At 33.0% G+C, this 17,977-nt stretch overlaps 1 protein-coding gene across 1 annotated transcript in view; it reads left to right on the top strand.

Annotated features, from left to right (window-relative positions):
* KCTD3 (potassium channel tetramerization domain containing 3) overlaps positions 1-17,000 on the top strand; it is a 42,104-nt gene extending 25,104 nt beyond the window's left edge. The window contains exons 8-15 of the mRNA XM_008583090.1: positions 733-820; positions 961-1,077; positions 3,509-3,679; positions 7,184-7,339; positions 11,224-11,320; positions 14,093-14,277; positions 14,360-14,498; positions 15,260-17,000. Of these exons, the coding sequence (XP_008581312.1) occupies positions 733-820; positions 961-1,077; positions 3,509-3,679; positions 7,184-7,339; positions 11,224-11,320; positions 14,093-14,277; positions 14,360-14,498; positions 15,260-15,821 (1,515 nt within the window). The 3' untranslated portion in view covers positions 15,822-17,000. The remainder of the gene's footprint in view (positions 1-732; positions 821-960; positions 1,078-3,508; positions 3,680-7,183; positions 7,340-11,223; positions 11,321-14,092; positions 14,278-14,359; positions 14,499-15,259) is intronic.
* Positions 17,001-17,977: the final 977 nt, after the last annotated feature.

Here is a 17,977-nt window from a genome sequence, read left to right as displayed (position 1 = left end):
TTTTTGTATTTTTTCTTTTAAATTTTGTTTTGTACTAAAACTCATGCCTTTTTCTTTTAACAGGCAGTTATTAATTTGTAAATTAGATTGATTTGCTTGGAAAAGCTGGGGTTTTTTATTCCAGTACTTAAACACACACATACAGGACTTTGTTTGCCTTGACATTTTCTAGAAAACAGGTAAAAATCTTTAATAAGGAAAGTGAAAATAGAGAATACTACCTTTTCAAAGAAATTATAATAAATTATTAAGGGAGCAAGGGCTGTCTGGAAATCAGTTGATCTGTTCATTGGCTCTTATTCTTTCCCTTACTTACTATGTGACTTTGGGCGGGTCATTTAATCTCTTGTGTGAGAAAGAGAAGGGACCTGGGCAGACTTGGCCTTCCAGTTCCAGTGGGCTGTGAACTAGTGATCATGGGCAGGAAAAGGAAATAATCCATCTATGTTCAGAAAGGAAAGTACTGCTGTGGGAAATATATTTTTAAAAAAATCTTTGCAAGATACTATGTTGATGATTTTTTAGAGTTCCCTGTCTCATAGGTGGTATGTGTGTGTGCGTGCGTGTGCATGTTCACATGCATGCACTCTTAAAGTAAGTTCATTTTCTAAGCCATATTAAAGTTGGATGTTGGTTGCCTTTATGTCAAAAGAGTCAAAGTTTTGAGGAAATTAAACAGAAAAAAAAATATGATTACTATCTAACATCTAATAAATAATCTTACTACATCAGGTCCAAGATGTTGTTCCTATAACTAGTTATGACACTGCTGGGTCATTCCTTCTACTCGGATGTAACAATGGATCAATATATTACATAGGTAAGTATGTGGACACTTAATAACATGGGTCTATTTAATATGATTTTTAAAATGAGAACAAGAAAACAGTACTTTTTAGTTTTAAATAGATGCACTATTTACTTGTATTTTAATGCTATTTAAAAATTGTCGTTTTTTAGATATGCAGAAGTTCCCTTTACGAATGAAGGATAATGATCTTCTTGTCACTGAACTTTATCATGATCCTTCAAATGATGCGATTACTGCTCTCAGTGTTTACCTCACGCCCAAAACAAGTTAGTACATGGCTAATTATCATAAATTCTTAAAGCTTTTTTAAGAGCGTGTCTTTATTTATTAGTTTATTACATGACTAGATAATACTAATCTGGTTCTTTCTGTTTGAGAACTTGACTGATAAGCATTTTATCTCTATTAGTCTAAAATTTATATTTGGTTTTATACTGAAGTCAAACATAACCAGTAAACAATTTGAAGTGTGAAATTAGAACTTTTTCCCTCCTGATTTGTATTTGTTAAGCTATATTATTACAATATTAACTGAAATTAGAAAAAATATTCTGCACATTTACCTTCCTATTGAAATAACTGATTTTAGTTTGAAATTAGGAGCTTTTTATTATTTTAACAACAAAAAAAGCTCTTAGACTATTACTTCGTATTTGAAAATAAGCTTATTTACTTGGGAATTTTTAAATTTATGTTGTAGAAAAGACATTTTATTTGGAAGCTCTCTTTCTATATAATTTTCATTGCCTTTCAGAGGCCATTACAATAAAATTAACAGATTTGTTCTGTATTCTGTATTATAGAGTGAAAGAAACGTAAATGGGAAATTTTAAATTTATCTGTAATGAAAGGAATTCTAAGAAATATTAACTTATATTCAGTAGTATTAATAGGTTTGAATGTGTTACTTATACAAGATTATCATTTTATTGAATTCATTAAAGGAAATCATAATCTTTCATATGAAAGATATATTCTAATGTACATAGATGAATTTGATTGAAATTATAGTAGCATTTAAACTGTCTAGAACAGGGATCAACAAACCACAGGTGGCTGGCCACACCAGCTGTTTTTGTTAATAGCTTGACATACTGTCTTTGGCTGCTTTTGTGCATCTAATATCCACAATGACAGGGTTAAGAGGTTGTGGCAGAGATAATATGGCATGCAAAGTTTAAAATATTTGTCATCTGACCCTTTACAGAAAGTTTGCTGAGCCCTGCTCTATGAGATGTGGATTTTTTTTTTTTTTTAATTTTAACTTCTCAATATACATTGTAGTTGATTTTCATGACCCTTTACCTATTCCTCTTTCTGCCCTACCTTTCTCCCCTCCTACCACATCATATATATTCACTTGTCTTAACAAGTTCAAGGAATTGTTGTGATTGTTGTGTCTTCTTTCCTCGCCTCCTTGTTTGTGTTTATTTATTTTTAGCTCCCACAAGTAAGTGAGAATATGTGGTATTTCTCTTTCTGTGCCTGACTTGTTTCACTTAATATAATTTTCTCTAAGGCCATCCATGTTGTTGCGAATGGTAGTATTTCATCCGTTTTTATAGCAGAGTAGAATTCCATTGTACAGTTATACCACAGTTTCCTTATCCACTCATCTGACGATGAACATTTGGGCTGATTCCAACTCTTGGCTATTGTAAATAGTGCTGCAGTAAACGTTGGAGTACAGGTATCACTTCAGCATGATGATTTCTATTCCTCTGGGTATGTTCCCAATAGTGGAATAGGCTGGGTCATATGGTAGATCTACCTGTAATTGTTTATTTTTTTTTTTTTTTTTTTAAATCACAGCACTTCTTTTGTGGTGGCAGGGGGACTTTTAAGTCATTTTTCCTGGTTACAGGAAGTGTTTTCTCTGGATGTTCTTCTTCCTTTGATGCAAGTATTTTTGGGAGAATCAGAAAGAACAGCTAGTAAAACTAAGAGGTTCTCTATCTGTGAAACTCCATAGGTTATGGAGCTCCATCCTATCTTTAAATTTGTGATGGGGTCTGGGCACTTGTTTTTTAAAAAAAGCCATGGCTAAACCTAACATGATTAGCTATACATGATTAGAAGAGGCAACACAGGTAAGTATGATGCAAGCACTGTAATGGGTGTGTTTATGCCATAGATCAATGTTTTGAAACTTTAAATGGTTTATATAATGCTTGATTATTCAAGGATGATGCAATATTGTAATAAAAGTAAAACAGGTGGTCATTCTAGGCTAGAAGTAATATGGAATATTGCTTTAGGAATATTGTTCTTTCAGTGACAATCTTGACATGCAGATTTATTAGTTCTTTAAGCATGTACTGAGTACCTACTATGTCTTAAACACCCAGAAAGGTGGCAGTTAAAAAGATGATTATGATTCAGTCTCGTCAATAAGGAATAGAGGTAGATAGACATGGATATAAATACAGGATTAGTGTGTTACAGATACTATGATAGAGTCCCATACATAGTACAAGGAAGGAGGGAAGCAGTCTGTCTTGGAGTGAGAGTTAGGAAAAGATTTATGAAAGAAATAATGATTTTAAGATGACCAGAGAAGTCTCTGTTGAGTTGGATTTGGGACTGATACAAGCCCTGAATGCAGCTCTGCCTCTTTTATCATAGGGAAGCTTTGCAAGGCAGCTTTCTCTTTATTGTCATCTAATATACTACCTTTCAACTTTTGACTTTGTGTAGGTGTCAGTGGTAACTGGATTGAGATCGCCTATGGTACAAGCTCGGGAGCAGTACGAGTGATTGTCCAGCACCCAGAGACAGTTGGGTCAGGTCCTCAGCTTTTTCAGACTTTCACGGTTCACCGAAGTCCTGTTACAAAAATCATGCTATCAGAGAAGCATCTTGTATCAGGTAAAGTGACTTTATGACTAGTGGTAATGTGTTCTACTGCATGTAAAACTTTGCCCTATGTATAGTTTTCTATACTCCTACAAGTGAAAAGAATGTAAAAGCAGTGTTTTATGTGAGAAAAATATACATAAAGAAATAGTAGAGAAGTTTAATAACTGAAGAAATGTTATGATTGCCTTTTAAAGATTTTAAAAATTTTTCCTGGTTGTAGTATACATAAATTTAGGAGGTATCATATCTTATTTACTCTCTATTCTAATATTTTGTTCTCGTGGCATATTTTATTTCAAAATATTTATCATAGTCCTATTGAGAACAATTTTTATTAGAGAAATTTTCCAAGTTTGAATTTTAATATAAACTGGTTGATTGTCTTAAGGTTTAATGCTAATGTTGTAGATTTAGATGTGTATTTTGATACTTGATTATCTTAGAAAAAATTAAAATCTTGTAGAATGTATAGAGATTATTGGAAGAAAACGACCTTTTTGTGCGTTTGCAGTTCCTTATAGTCATATAAAATTTTTAAAAATTTAGATACTCATTATATACATTAAAAATTAGATACTAAATTTCAAGTTTAATAAGGACTACTTTTGTGAAAATTGAATATGATCAGTAGAGCTTGCTTTTTAGAGGAGTCTTATAGCTCTTGTAGAGCAGTTCATGCCTAGCTTAAAATTTTTATAAATATACTTCTCGTAGATTGAGTCTGTTTATCTGAAGACTGCCTACAGGGTGATGCATCTTTCACTGTTCTCAGTCTGACTTATCACTAAGTGGAGCTGAAATACATTGTCCATGGGTGAATGAATGAATGTACTTTTATTGAACGTCCAATTTTGGGGGTATAATTATAATCTCGCCTTCCTAAAACAATCTCTTGTGTGGGCTTTCCTAAAGCAATACTTACCTAGTACTCACTTGCCCCACTGAAGCATCTTTCTCACACTCTCTTGCTGATTCCTCCTCTTTTGCCCAATTGAGAAATGTTCAGTTGCCCCAGAGCTCTTTCCTAGGCTCTGTTTTTCTTTGTACTTTCCCTGGTGGTTTGAATGTTAATTATTATTTATATGCCAGTGGCACCCAGACTTTTCCTCCACCTGTGACTGTTCCCAGAGTTCCAAACTTGTATATCCAGTCTGTATCAGTGGCCATATATTTAATAGGCATCTCAAACTTAACCTGGACAAAATGGAACTTTTGATTTCTTTCTAAAAAGCTATTTTAGTGTATAATATCACCACTACTCATTTACTCGAGCTGAAAATCTCAGAATCACCTTGATTTCTCCCTCTCTCACCTTCCTCCCCACCTTCAACATATGTGTAACCTATTAGTAAGTCCTGCTGGCTTTACTGCCACATATGTCACAGGTCTGATCACTTCTCATTGCCGACAGCCTAGTAGCTCAAATCATCATCGTTTCTCCCCTAGATTACTGTAGTAGCGTCTCAACTCTTCCTGTATTTTTATTTTGCCTCTCTATGGTACGGGTTCCACACAGCAGCCAGAAATATCTTTTAGAAATACAAACCAGGTTTGATTCCCAGTGCTTTCCATTTATTTAGAAAAAATGTAAGTTTTTACAATGACCTATGTGGCTCTTCCTGTTCTAGATCCTACCTGCCTTTCAAATCTCTTCCCAACTCTCCAGCAACTTTTCTTGTTGCTCTTGACACTAATCTGTTGGCTTTTTTTTTTTTTTCCTATTTCTCAAAAATGCCTTAGAACCGATGCTCTTGTTCTTTTTACTTGAAATGTTTTGCCCCTAGATACTTGTTTGGTTGCCTTCTTGATATTCGGGTCCTGTTCCAAATAGCTCCTCAGTGAGACCTCCTTGGCCACCCAGTCTGACTTAGCCAAACCTCTGTCCAACAATAAATTTCTCTAACAGAGTCTTGATTTGTTTTCTTCATTGGCTTATAACTTGATCATTTATTTGTTTGCTTGTTTATCATCAGTCTCCCTCTTCTGGATTATGAAATAAGCACTACAATAGTACTTTTTGTACTTTTTGTTCTCCACCTGATTCTTAGCACTTAGTGTAGTTCCTGGCACATAGAAGATGCTAAATAAATGTTATATAAAATAAGGGATTTCACCCTGTGAGAAAATAGACTATTTTGCAGGGTTGTTGTGATGTTTGAATGACAATACTTTGAGATGCTCAGTAATAATTGCTATTATTTTGATGCTTATGTTATTGTAGGATGTGACACCAAAGAACTACTTAGTAAAATTTGTATTATAACATCAAATGTTTCATGTAGGTTTGAAATTTAAATAAGTTTGTTAAGAAGAATGTACAGTCTAACCAAAAATCTGGAGTTTATGTATACCCAGTTTTGTTCTGCCACCTGGTGGATATCAACATATATGTGATGACTTTTTCCTGTAGTATGTATTTTAATGACTTAAATAAAAACTTTAGATAATGATGAATATTCACAGAATTTCTCTGTTGAATCAGCCAAAAATATTTAAATTATTTTTCTAATCCTAATAAGTTTAATAATGAAATCAAAAATTATTTCTCATGAAACAGATTAAACAGCTTAGAACTAAATGTATCCTTTTTCACCAGAAAATGGGCATTGTGAGAATTGAGAATTTTGTTACGTAAGAATAAAAAGTGTATATATATTACTTATTGCTATTTGCCAAAATTAAATTTCTTAAGTTTTGTTTAAAATATGCGCCTGTGACATTTTACACAGTAGGAAATGATATGTGTATATATAAAAAATTTGGGGTACTTTTCTAGTATCTACTGATGAGTTCATAGCTCATTGCTAATAATAAATTTTCTGAAGTCATTATAATCGCAAGTTAGTGTATTTTTTTATTAGGGCATGATAAAAAAGTATAGTTCTTGCATTAGTGATATCACTTTTGGTGTATATTTTCTGACAGTATCTATTCAGGCAAAAAAGCAATAGAGGTAGGTTAGGAAATATCCCAATAATACCCACTTAATATTATTTCTATTAAACAAAAAATAATCAGAGCATGTTTCTTAAATGCAGACTCTCTTATTTTATATAAAAATAATGCTCAGCTTAAGTAAAGAATCTTATTTTTTCATTTGAGTAACATAGAAACAGTTTTTGTGGTTGGATAAAATAATCTAGGCAACTGTTTACTTTGTAACTGAGCTACAGAGCAGACTAATATTCGTCATCTTCTCTCTTATACACACATTCTTAAAAATCTTTCCAACCTTTATACCCTACAGGCTATTTTTATAAGGATCCATAAATTTACTTATATACCTCATATTTGCAGTAAGGTAAACCCATGTTCAGTTCTCTCACTTTTGTTAGCTAGGTACCAATTAAATAGAATTTTAAGATAAATATGTCATTTGCCACTTAAAATGTACTGTGGTCTGTTTAATGTAGATCATAGTGAAAATAGTTAAAATGTGTTTATAGAAGTGATTTTGGTGGTGCTCTTGTAATCTGTATGTAACAACTCTTCTGTGTTCTCTTTCTGTCCTAGTCTGTGCAGATAATAATCATGTCCGGACATGGACAGTAACACGATTCAGAGGAATGATCTCTACCCAGCCCGGTTCTACTCCTTTAGCATCATTCAAGATACTGTCTCTGGAGGAGACAGAAAGTCATGGTAGCTATTCCTCTGGAAATGACATAGGTGGGTTAGATTATTATGGGGCATTTGTAAGTATCATATGGGCAATTCATAAGAAGTGTGTTAACTTGTAGTCGAAACGTATAAATGAGTTTTAAATATAAACATTTTAATTTTGAAACTCATTCAAAACAGAAGTTTAGTACATTTTTCTCATTAAGTTCTATGTATTCACAAAATTATATTATTGCGGGATTTTTCATTATTTAAAGTTATGAGAGCAAATTTTTTATCTTATTAGCATTTCCTTATTTAAATAATGTCATCTCCAAATGCTAACTACTTTTGTTTATAATTAAAAGCTGTGATAGCTGTGCACATTTGAAACGAAATATTTTTTCTTTTATTGTTAATAATTTATTGAAAATAAAATTTGAATCTAGAAAACGGTTGATATTCTTATACAATGAGTCATTTTGATTGCGTTATATCCATTAGGAAACAATGTAGCATGCCACCATTAATATGCTCTGATTTCAGCAAAAGGTATATAAAGTTAGGCTGATTCGTCTCTCTCTCCATCATACATACATGTACACTCAGGTAAACACACACATGCATGCATACACGTACACAGTCATTGTGGAGACAGATTATTTCTCCCAAGGGCCCATTTGAAAGAATCTATATTATATATGCAGTTGTATCTCACTGTCCTTAACAATAGTTCTGTAGGACCTATTGGTTAACTAATGTATCTTTCTGGTCATTTTCTATAAGCAGAAATTACAGCACCTTTGGAGAATAGAAAGGAGTACATTAGAATTGATTTTTGTGAAACTATTAAGTTTACATTCATCTAAATATGCTCCCATATAAAGATTTCAAAATAGTTATCTTTGAAAATATAAAGCTACTTATTAGAATTATACTACCACAGTCTTAGTATTTTTTTAAAAAGTAATGGTCAGTCAGCGTTGTCAGTTTTAACAATTGCTATGTGATCCCAGTTTCCTACATGATGCTAGGAACTGAAAGTTTTTATTTTTATTTATTCAACAAATGTGTATTGAGTACTTTTGCTCCACACCTTAGAAAAAGAGTGGGTGAACATCAACTTACAGTACAATGAGCAGGAAGAATGAAAAGAAAACAATTGTATTTTGTTCACTATGCATAGAGCATAGTGGCAAAAAGGACCCAGGGAAGATAGCGCCAGGATTTATGCTAGGTATTGTAACATACACTCTTATTTAATCTTCTTGACAATTTTATGAGGTAGATGTTATCCCCGCTTAACATTGATGGAAACTGGTGTTCAGACAGAGAACACTTCATAGAGGTCTTTTTTAATGTTTGAACTGACACATGAAGGATGGTACGTGTTTGGTGGGTGTGGAAAGTTCTAGGATTGGAATATTCCTGGCAGAGAAAATAGCATGTTAAAGGGATGGAGGCTAAGAGAACCTGGCAAGTTTGGAAAATGTCAAGAAGGTCATTAATTGCTGGAGTATAGGGTATAGAATAGTAGGACATGAAAACGGAGTTAATAGACAGAGGCCAGATCATGGAAAGCCTGTATACATCAAAGGAATTTTGAGGAATTTAGGTATACATTGAGGAATTTAGATTCTGTCTTATAGTAATGAGGAGCTTTTGAAGAATTTTGAGAATGATACTAGATTTGTGCTGTAGATAATTCATCCTTCATGAGCAGGCAAGAAACCTCAGAGAGTGGTGAAGCACGAAAGTCAGGAAGGAGGAATTCATTAATTATCTAAAGAGGAGAAAACATTTAATAAGAACCAAAGGGCATGGTGGTGATTGATTAGATGTGGCAGGTACCAGAGAGTAAGGAGTCTAGAATCACCCTCAGGATTCTTACTTGGGAAATGCAGTAACTTAGTATCATTAACTGAAATAAAGAAATGTAGAAAAAGGGACTTATTTTGAAAAAAGATGAATTTATACTTGTATATCTTGAGTGATGGTGCCTGTGGATACCATTCTGTGCTATGAGGGTATAAAGGTCAGACCTCTGGAGAAAGACTTTAACTAGAAATTATATTCATGAGTTATCAGTATATAAGGTGCAGTTGAAAACACCCTGGGAATAGATGAGTTGTTAAGGGAGAACATGTATATATAATGTGAATAAAGAGGTATTTAGAAACAGTAAATTAATTATAAACCTCAATGAAATAAGAGATCATAGATTTTTTTTTCTTGTTTATAATTTTTAAAAAAATATCCTAAGAGATAGACATATAGATCAGTGGAACAGGATAGAGTGCTAGAGTGCAGTTACAGTTGGGTGGAATGGGTGGAATCTAGATTGTGGTGCGTAATGGAGTAATAGATATTGTGGGTAACCATGAAAGAAAGAAGTAATGGAGCTAGTAAGAAGGCGAGGAAGTTCAAAGGTCATAGTTTTGATTCCTCCTTCCTTCTTCCCCATTGAAGATAGGAAAGATCCAAGGATATTTTGTATTCTGAGGAAAGGAGCCAATTTGGGGAGAGTGTTTGGAGAAACTATAAATTGGTGAGGGGCAGATAATTAAAGTATGAAGAGTTAGGTTATGTGAGAATCTCGTGTCAATATCAAGGTTAAGGGGAGAGAAGATGCAGTTCCATAGTCTTCTCATTCCTAGGTATTTTATTCATCACCACTATTTTGACTTTGTTTATGGATTGTTGGATGAAGACCATCATTTCATTTCAGTAGAATTAGATGTCAGAAAGTTGTTCAGTAGTTGAGCAACTGTGTAGTGTAGTGAAGAGCCAGATTGTGGAGCCAGACAGCATGGATTCATTCCAATTCCAGTTCCATCCCAGAGGACCTATGAGATCTAGTTAACTAATCTCTTGGTGTATTAGTTTTCTCATCTGTAAAATGGAGATAATAGTAGTACCTCCCTTAAGTGCTTATGATGATTGAAATGAGTTAATATTCATAAAGCATTCACTGTGACAATAATAAGCACAGTATAAGTGTCTGCTAACTAATAATAAAGATGCTATTGTATATTTGTTATTAAGTTGGTGTAATTCATAAAAGGTAACTTGGGATATATTGTCTTTTTAAAAGTTTTGTTGTACATAACATACTTTTTATGAACAATAAGTATTATTTTAGCTAATGAGTATAATGGGAAAAGAAAATTATTAAAATCTTATGTTTAAGTTTTGTATGAAAATGCTTTTTTTTTTTTCTTTTTTGCATTGTTGTTCAAAAGCTTTCTGAAACACATTTGGCTATTTACTTGCCTCTCCAAGTACAGTAAAGTGAAAAAAATTGAATCTTTCTTTTTAGATTGAAAACCTTGCAGGATGCAACTCAGTAGTAAATTTCATACTTTACTTTCATCTTTGAACACTTGATGCTTTTCTTTTTTGGTTTACCAATTATCCTATATGAAGTTCTTTCCTTTTAATTTGCATCTTTTAAAAAATATTGAAGAAAGAAATCTGGTTAATGGAGGCTTCTAATTAAAATCTATTTAATGAAGTTTTACTTTATATTTTAACATTTTACATGTTAGCTTTTCAAAAAAGTATACTTAATACATGAGGTGACTTAATTTATACATCCTTGTTTTTTACATTATAATCTAAGTACATTCCCAAAGATAATAAATATTTTAGCAGGTCTCCTCTCCTTCTAGTACTGTTAGTGTAGAGCCTTAAGCAAATTATTGCCTTCAGCTTTTATAGCCTTAAGTGCATAAAATATAATTTTGAAATATTATGTATTTCTTTCAACTTTTTTTAATGCAAATTGAAATACTTATTCAACTGTATTTTGCATCTGATTTTGACTTGGAAGGCAAGGCCATATTGGTAGGCATGAGAATTTTTTTTTTAATTAATATTAATGTTCCTTTTGTAAAATGAAACAAATTAAATTTTAACTAACTTCTTTTGAACTTTTCTGTATTATGACCAAGGGCCTTTTGGAGAGCGAGATGATCAACAGGTGTTTATCCAGAAAGTTGTTCCCATCACTAACAAACTATTTGTAAGACTCTCATCCACTGGGAAAAGGTAACACTTTACTGAGATATTTATATTTGGAAATCACTTTTGTTTTACAAAATATATAGCATCATTTGACATTGATAAAAGAGTACTACCAGAAACAAATTGTTGGGAGAAAAATCTATATATTATCTCATGATTATTATAACTTAAAATTAAGACAATAAACTTTGTGCTTATTCTCTAGGGTTTATTTAAGATTTTCACTGATGCTGTGGACCATTAGGAAGGACAAGTGACATAATAGAACAAGAACACAGTGAACTTTTATCATGCCAGACATGACTATTTATTAATTTTTTTATAAATACTCAGTTTTTTCCTTAAAAAAAACTTAGAATTTAAATATTTTCTATCCTGTCACATACAAATGTATGTACATTATTTACATCTCTCAAATAAGACATTACAGATATTTTGACATTCAGTATCCCCTTTTAAAATAAAAATAAAGCAATTAAACATTGATCAATAATAACTAATTTGCATAATCTTGGCACAGTTTACAATAGAGCTAGTTAGTTCTTTTTCCTTTTCCATTGAGTAAAATTTTACTTCTTTAAAAATTATAGCCTCAAACAGATTGAATTTTAGCATTTCTACCCTTTTAAAACAAATTTTTTTACATGCCCAACATGAGAAAATAAAATTATTATTAATAGTTTTATTAAGAAGGTTATTGATTTTCATTTTGTTACTAATGCTATTGATGTTTTTAAAATTTCTTGTTTGCCTTTTCCTTAGCATGTCTTCTTAATATTTTAATGAATAAACTGTTGAGAGATGTTAAATTTTTTCCATAAAAGATTGTATGTCGTTATTAGCAAATATTAAATGAATTAACTCCAAAAAATGATTTTTATGTACCTAAACTGTTTTTTGACAGTTTTTTTTTTTTTAAAGGAAATGTATTAGGAGCCTGTGATGTAGTTAGAGATCAAATTGTTATCTCAAGAAATGTTATAAATTTCTGTGATTTAGTGTAGTGTGCGTATTCAGTGAAAAGCTGCCAAATGTTTATTAAAACTGGTGTCATAACATTCTCTAACAATGTAGTATCTCATATCCTTGTTCAATTCTAAGATCCCTCCTCTTCTGTTATTTCAAGCCACAGCGGTGTGTTGTAATCTATAACTTCCACATGATAAAACAAACTTTATAATTGTTAAGTTTATGATTCTAGAGGAAAAGCTATAGTTACAAAAATACCAAGCAGAAATTACTTTGTAGAATTGAATAGAAAACCAATCCTTTATGAAGCTATTGTGAACCAAAGCTTTTTGTGTAAAACAGTTCAAGCTCTTACAATAGTGAGAAGTGAAATGCAAGAGTTTCATTGAAAGCAAGCAGGAAAAAATTCTGTAGAAAAATTTAAAGAAAGGAATGATTCTAAGGAATCTATCCCTTAGGGGGGAAAAAGAGCAAAATCATGTTTGTTTTCATGCACATATAAACGTTGATTTGTTTTATTTGTTTTTGTTTGTTTTGTTTTGTTTTTGTTTTTAGTGGCTGGCCAGTAGGGGATCCAAACCCTTGACCTTGGTGTTGTCGGCACCACACTCTTCCAAGTGAGCTAACTGGCCACTCTGATTTGTTTTATTTTAAATATAAACCAGAATTTGGTTTTTAAAAACATTTTAAATCAATTTACAGGCAACAGTAAATATAATTTATTGCATTAACAATAATGAGAAAAATTATGATCATCTCAATAAACACAGAAAAAACATTTAACAATTCAGCACTGTTTATGCTTAAAAAATCCTAGCAACTAAAAAAAGGAGAAATTTCCTAATCCGATAAGGTCTACAAAAATAATTGTTGTAAACCTCATACTCAGTGCTGGAATTTTTAAACGTTTATCCTTGAATTGGGGAATGAGACTAGGAAAGGCTATATCACTATATGTGGGCGTGTTGGAATTAACTTTTTTTCCATTTTTGCTTTGCCTGCTAGGAAGCTCAGCTAAGCTTCATATTCTATTCTTATAAAGTTTCTTACATTTATATGCATTATATTTTCTCTTCCTTTTCTATTTTTGACCTTGCATTTGCCTGGTACTAATTACTTCTTTTGTTTGTTTGTTTTTAATTTTTTTAATAAGCTCCTTCCACTCTGTTTTGAAGTAGGCTAGGACCAATAATTTAATCAAGTGCAATTCAGTCAACCCATATGTGACTTTGGGAAAATCATTTGCTGACATTATTCCTTGGTTTCCTCATTTGTCAATGTGTATAATAATTGTTCTTTCTCAGTTTCTTTTATTTTTTATGAAAATCAATGAAATAGCTATAAAAATGCTTTGAAAAAGTTTTAATTTTTATCCTAATGGAGGATACAATTTAAGTCATCTCCATAGAGCTGTAAATTTTTTTTCGTTTCAGATTTATAAAATTTACACATAAATTTTAAATGACATTTTCAAGATTTCTTCTGACATGATGTCTGTTTGCTTTGTTTCTGCCTTTTTAGTTTTGTAACTTCCTTTTAAAGAACTGCTCATTTCTATCAAGACTCTTTCTGCTTTTCCTTTAAGATTGACCGATTATTTGCCTTATTTCAATTATTTAATACATTGTTATATAAGAACCTTTTCTCTAGTCTCAAAGAAACAGGGCTTGAATTTTGTATCTGTTGATTTGCCTTGAACCCCTTTAAATCTTTTTTAGATATGTGGAGTATTCAACTGTAACTTAGCAAATAAGAAATTAATAAAAAGTCTGAATTATAGAATATTACTTGTTCCCATGGTTTACAACTGTGTAATATCTTTTGCAGGATATGTGAGATCCAAGCCGTTGACTGTACTACCATATCCTCATTTACAGTGAGAGAATGTGAGGGATCCAGTAGGATGGGTTCAAGGCCAAGGCGCTACTTGTTCACAGGCCATACAAATGGCAGCATTCAAATGTGGGATCTGACCACTGCGATGGATATGGTTAACAAAAGTGAAGATAAGGGTACGTCCTCATGCAGAAAGATGTTTGTCCACAGGGTAAGCTTTTGACATAAGTGATTATAATGAGTGTTTGTTTTCCTAAGATGTTGGTGGTCCAACTGAAGAGGAACTACTCAAATTACTGGATCAGTGTGATCTGAGCACATCTCGCTGTGCTACTCCTAACATCAGTCCGGCAACTTCTGTGGTTCAGCATAGCCGCCTGCGAGAATCAAATTCTAGGTAGGTTAAAGAGTTGGATATTGTAAGAGTTGAGTATAAAAGCTGAATTGATTGTTTTTTCAGAAAATTGACAGATATTGTAAACACATAGTTGTTCTAGAGAGCCATATTTTTCAAAGTGCATTTTTAATCAGACTATGTTGATAATCAATTTTTTAAAAATTTTTCTAAATTTCTCAGATGATTCTTTTTATAGAAAAACATTTTTTGCCTTTTAACTTATCTTGTGAATTGCTACCAATTTAGATGCCTACTATGTGATCAAAAACTTATGCAAAGGAAGTTAGAAAAATTATGTCATCTTGGATAGTATATGAAGCTTTTGTTCCTATTGCCTCAAGGACAATATTAACCAAAGTGATTGTATTATCTTGTCCAATCTTACGTTTAGACATTGTGTACTTTTAATACTATGATCTAGTTTGCCTTTTTACTTACCATATTGACAAAAAATTCTAAAATCTGAAGAACCAAGGGCCAAATACTGAATTATATTGGTTCCATATTGGTTTAAAGATTTTTTTCCATCTTTTTTTCAGCTATTCAGAAATCTAGCTTGACTGTGAATACATGTATGGTACTATTTGCATTTGTAATTTTATATATATAATATAAAATATATATTTTTTAATAGAGAAGTATGGATATAATATAGTTTATTTATTATACGATGTGTTTTTATTGGTAATTTAATGAGATATGCTCCTGAAAAATCCCAGAGTGAAATCTGAACTATCATTTTTTAAAAAATTGTATTTCAGCCTTCAGCTTCAGCACCATGAAACTATCCATGAAGCAGCTACTTACGGTTCTGTGAGGCCTTACAGAGAGAGTCCTTTGTTAGCAAGGGCAAGAAGAACTGAGAGCTTTCACAGTTATAGGGACTTCCATACTATTAATTTGAACAGAAATGTAGAAAGAGCTGTTCCTGAAAATGGTAACTTGGGTCCAATACAGACTGAAGTGAAGGGGGCAGTAGGGGAATGTAATGTGTCTGAGAGGAAGTCTCCTGGGACAGAAATAAAAAGTTTGAGAGAATTAGAAAGTGGATTGGAAACACATAAAATAGCTGAAGTTTTCTCAGAACACAAGAAAAGGTCATCAGAAGATGAAAATGAAAATAAAGTGGAGTTAAGGAAGAAAGGAGGATTTGAAGGGGGAGGATTCCTTGGAAGAAAGAAAGTTCCCTACTTGGCGTCATCACCCAGCACTTCTGATGGAGGGACTGACTCACCTGGTACTGCATCCCCGTCTCCTACAAAGACCACTCCATCTCCTCGGCACAAAAAAAGTGATTCTTCAGGTCAGGAGTACAGCTTGTGAAAACTCACAGAAATGAATAGTAGTTTTATTAAATTTAGATAAAAGTTAAACTTTCCTGGATTTCAATACATTAGTTTTTACACTAAAACTTTACAATATAAAATCGGACTTTATTTAGTATCTTTTTAACAGTTACCTGGAATAAGGAAATTCAATAACCATATCTGTTTTGATGTTTTGGAAATTTTTTTAGTTTTACAAGTGCATTTAACAGATCATTTGTAAAGCAGGAGTCCATTTTAATGTTCACCTACTTGTTGGTTTTGGAAACACAGTACCATGTCTTAACAGGATGGCACCCATATAGATGAGCATCTTCTTAGAGCATGGGAACCGACAGATGCATTCCTAATCTTCATTATGCCTGAGACTTGTCTTGCAGTGTTATCTTAAGTGAATCACATAATTCTCTTTGGAACTTGGTCTCCCAACCCTTATTGTGATTGCAAAGTGTTCACTAGATCCTTGATGAGGTGCTATGTTTGTGAAAAAAATATTATGTAATTCAAAACACTATTGATGTTGATTTCACTGTGTAGTAAGTCCTTTGGGGTAATTTTATTTTAATTGTGGGTCATTTTCTGATTTTCATCATTGGGAGTTCTTAAACCTTACCAAGCATCACCAATATTAAATGCCAGAAGTTCATTTAAACTTTCTTTGAAGTTGGAGCAATAGTCTGTGTTTGAAAAGATGAAATAAAAATAATAATTAAGAGCAAATATTTGAGTGCCCAGAAGGGAAAACTGTTATCAGTTACTAATCTGCCTTGTTTTAGGAGCTACCGTATTTTTTTTTTAGTGTTAATAATGGAGATAATTAAATTAAATGTGGCCATTTTGTTGCATTTATAGGACTGCAGTTCTGAATTTTTGGTTAAAAGTTTTGGCTGCTGTAAAAATGTTATTTTGAATATATTTTGAATTATAAGAGCAAAAGAAGTAATTTTTGTACATCTTTTTTTCATTTAATTAGAATGATTTTCACAGTTCTGCAAATAGGGTAATTGTAAATTTAAAGCATTAAACATTTATTGGTGAATAATGTATATATTCCTATTCCAAGAAATATAATAAGTGAGTGAAGTTGAAATAAATTCTTTAAAGTTTACTATATTGCCAGTAGTTTCACAATTCTCTTGTATTTATCAATTAAGTCAAATAAAAATGATTAAGACAACATGTTTTCAGTTATTTAAGGAAGAGTTATCCTGTTAAAGTGCACCTGCATTTATTTGTTCATTTTTTTGCTGCTTCTCATAATTTAAAAAAAAAGGAAGGAGAACTTAAGTACAAATACTAAGTTATATATATATTAGTTTATTAATATTACTTTTTTTTCTATTCTATGATGATATTTCAGAGCAGTTGGAGGGGGGAAGGGTAAGGAAATAGGGTGGTAGGAGGAAAAGTGGGGTTGAGGCGTATGGCATCCCCCTCATTCCTGCATGGGAGACCAGGAGGCTTCCAGAGGTGGCTTGGTCCTTGCTGGGCTGGGTGCAGATGTCAGAGGGGTGTGGCTGAAGCCCTCGCTCCTCCCACCACCCCAGCTCGGGACCCTGGGGCACTTCCTGCGGTGGCTCGGTGGTTGTCACTGGGCTGGTTGTGGGTATCAGGGGGTGTGTGTGGCTGAGGCCCTCAGCCCCCCACCAGCCCGGCTCAGGAGAGTCTGGGGCACTTTCTGGAGCAGCTCAGTGGTTGTCGCTCATCTGGTTGTGGGTGTTGGTGGTGGGGTGTGTGTGTGAGGCCTGAGGCCCCCCACCCTATGGACTGGTTGTGGGTGTTGGGGGGCATGACTGAGGCCCCCAGCCCTCTGCTCTCCCTGGCTTGCTAGCCCAGGGGAGTTCTGGTCCTTCTAGGTTTTGTAGGTGTTCTTTGTTGATAAGAGACCTTTACTAGTTAATATCAAACTTTGTCTCTGGTCTGTGGGTATTGTGTTTTTTTCTTTCATTTCTGTGTTGGATTATTTGCTCTTCCCACCATTTAAACTCTGCACTGGAACTAATTTTTTGTCCTTTTCTTACTTCTAAAATGGAGGAACTTCCTATGGGGACTAGTACATGAGCTTTCTGGTTGAGCTAAATTGCTGCTTTGCTGCTGATTCCCTGGGAAAGACTTTTTGTGCAGCTCAGGTTTTTTTTTTTTTTTTTTTTTTTT

The sequence above is a fragment of the Galeopterus variegatus genome, unplaced genomic scaffold (assembly GCF_000696425.1).
Source record: "Galeopterus variegatus unplaced genomic scaffold, G_variegatus-3.0.2 Scaffold2828, whole genome shotgun sequence".
NCBI classification, from domain to species: domain Eukaryota; kingdom Metazoa; phylum Chordata; class Mammalia; order Dermoptera; family Cynocephalidae; genus Galeopterus; species Galeopterus variegatus.
The sequence above is the reverse complement of the archived record's forward strand: the minus strand, read 5'-3'. Positions and strand labels throughout refer to the sequence as shown.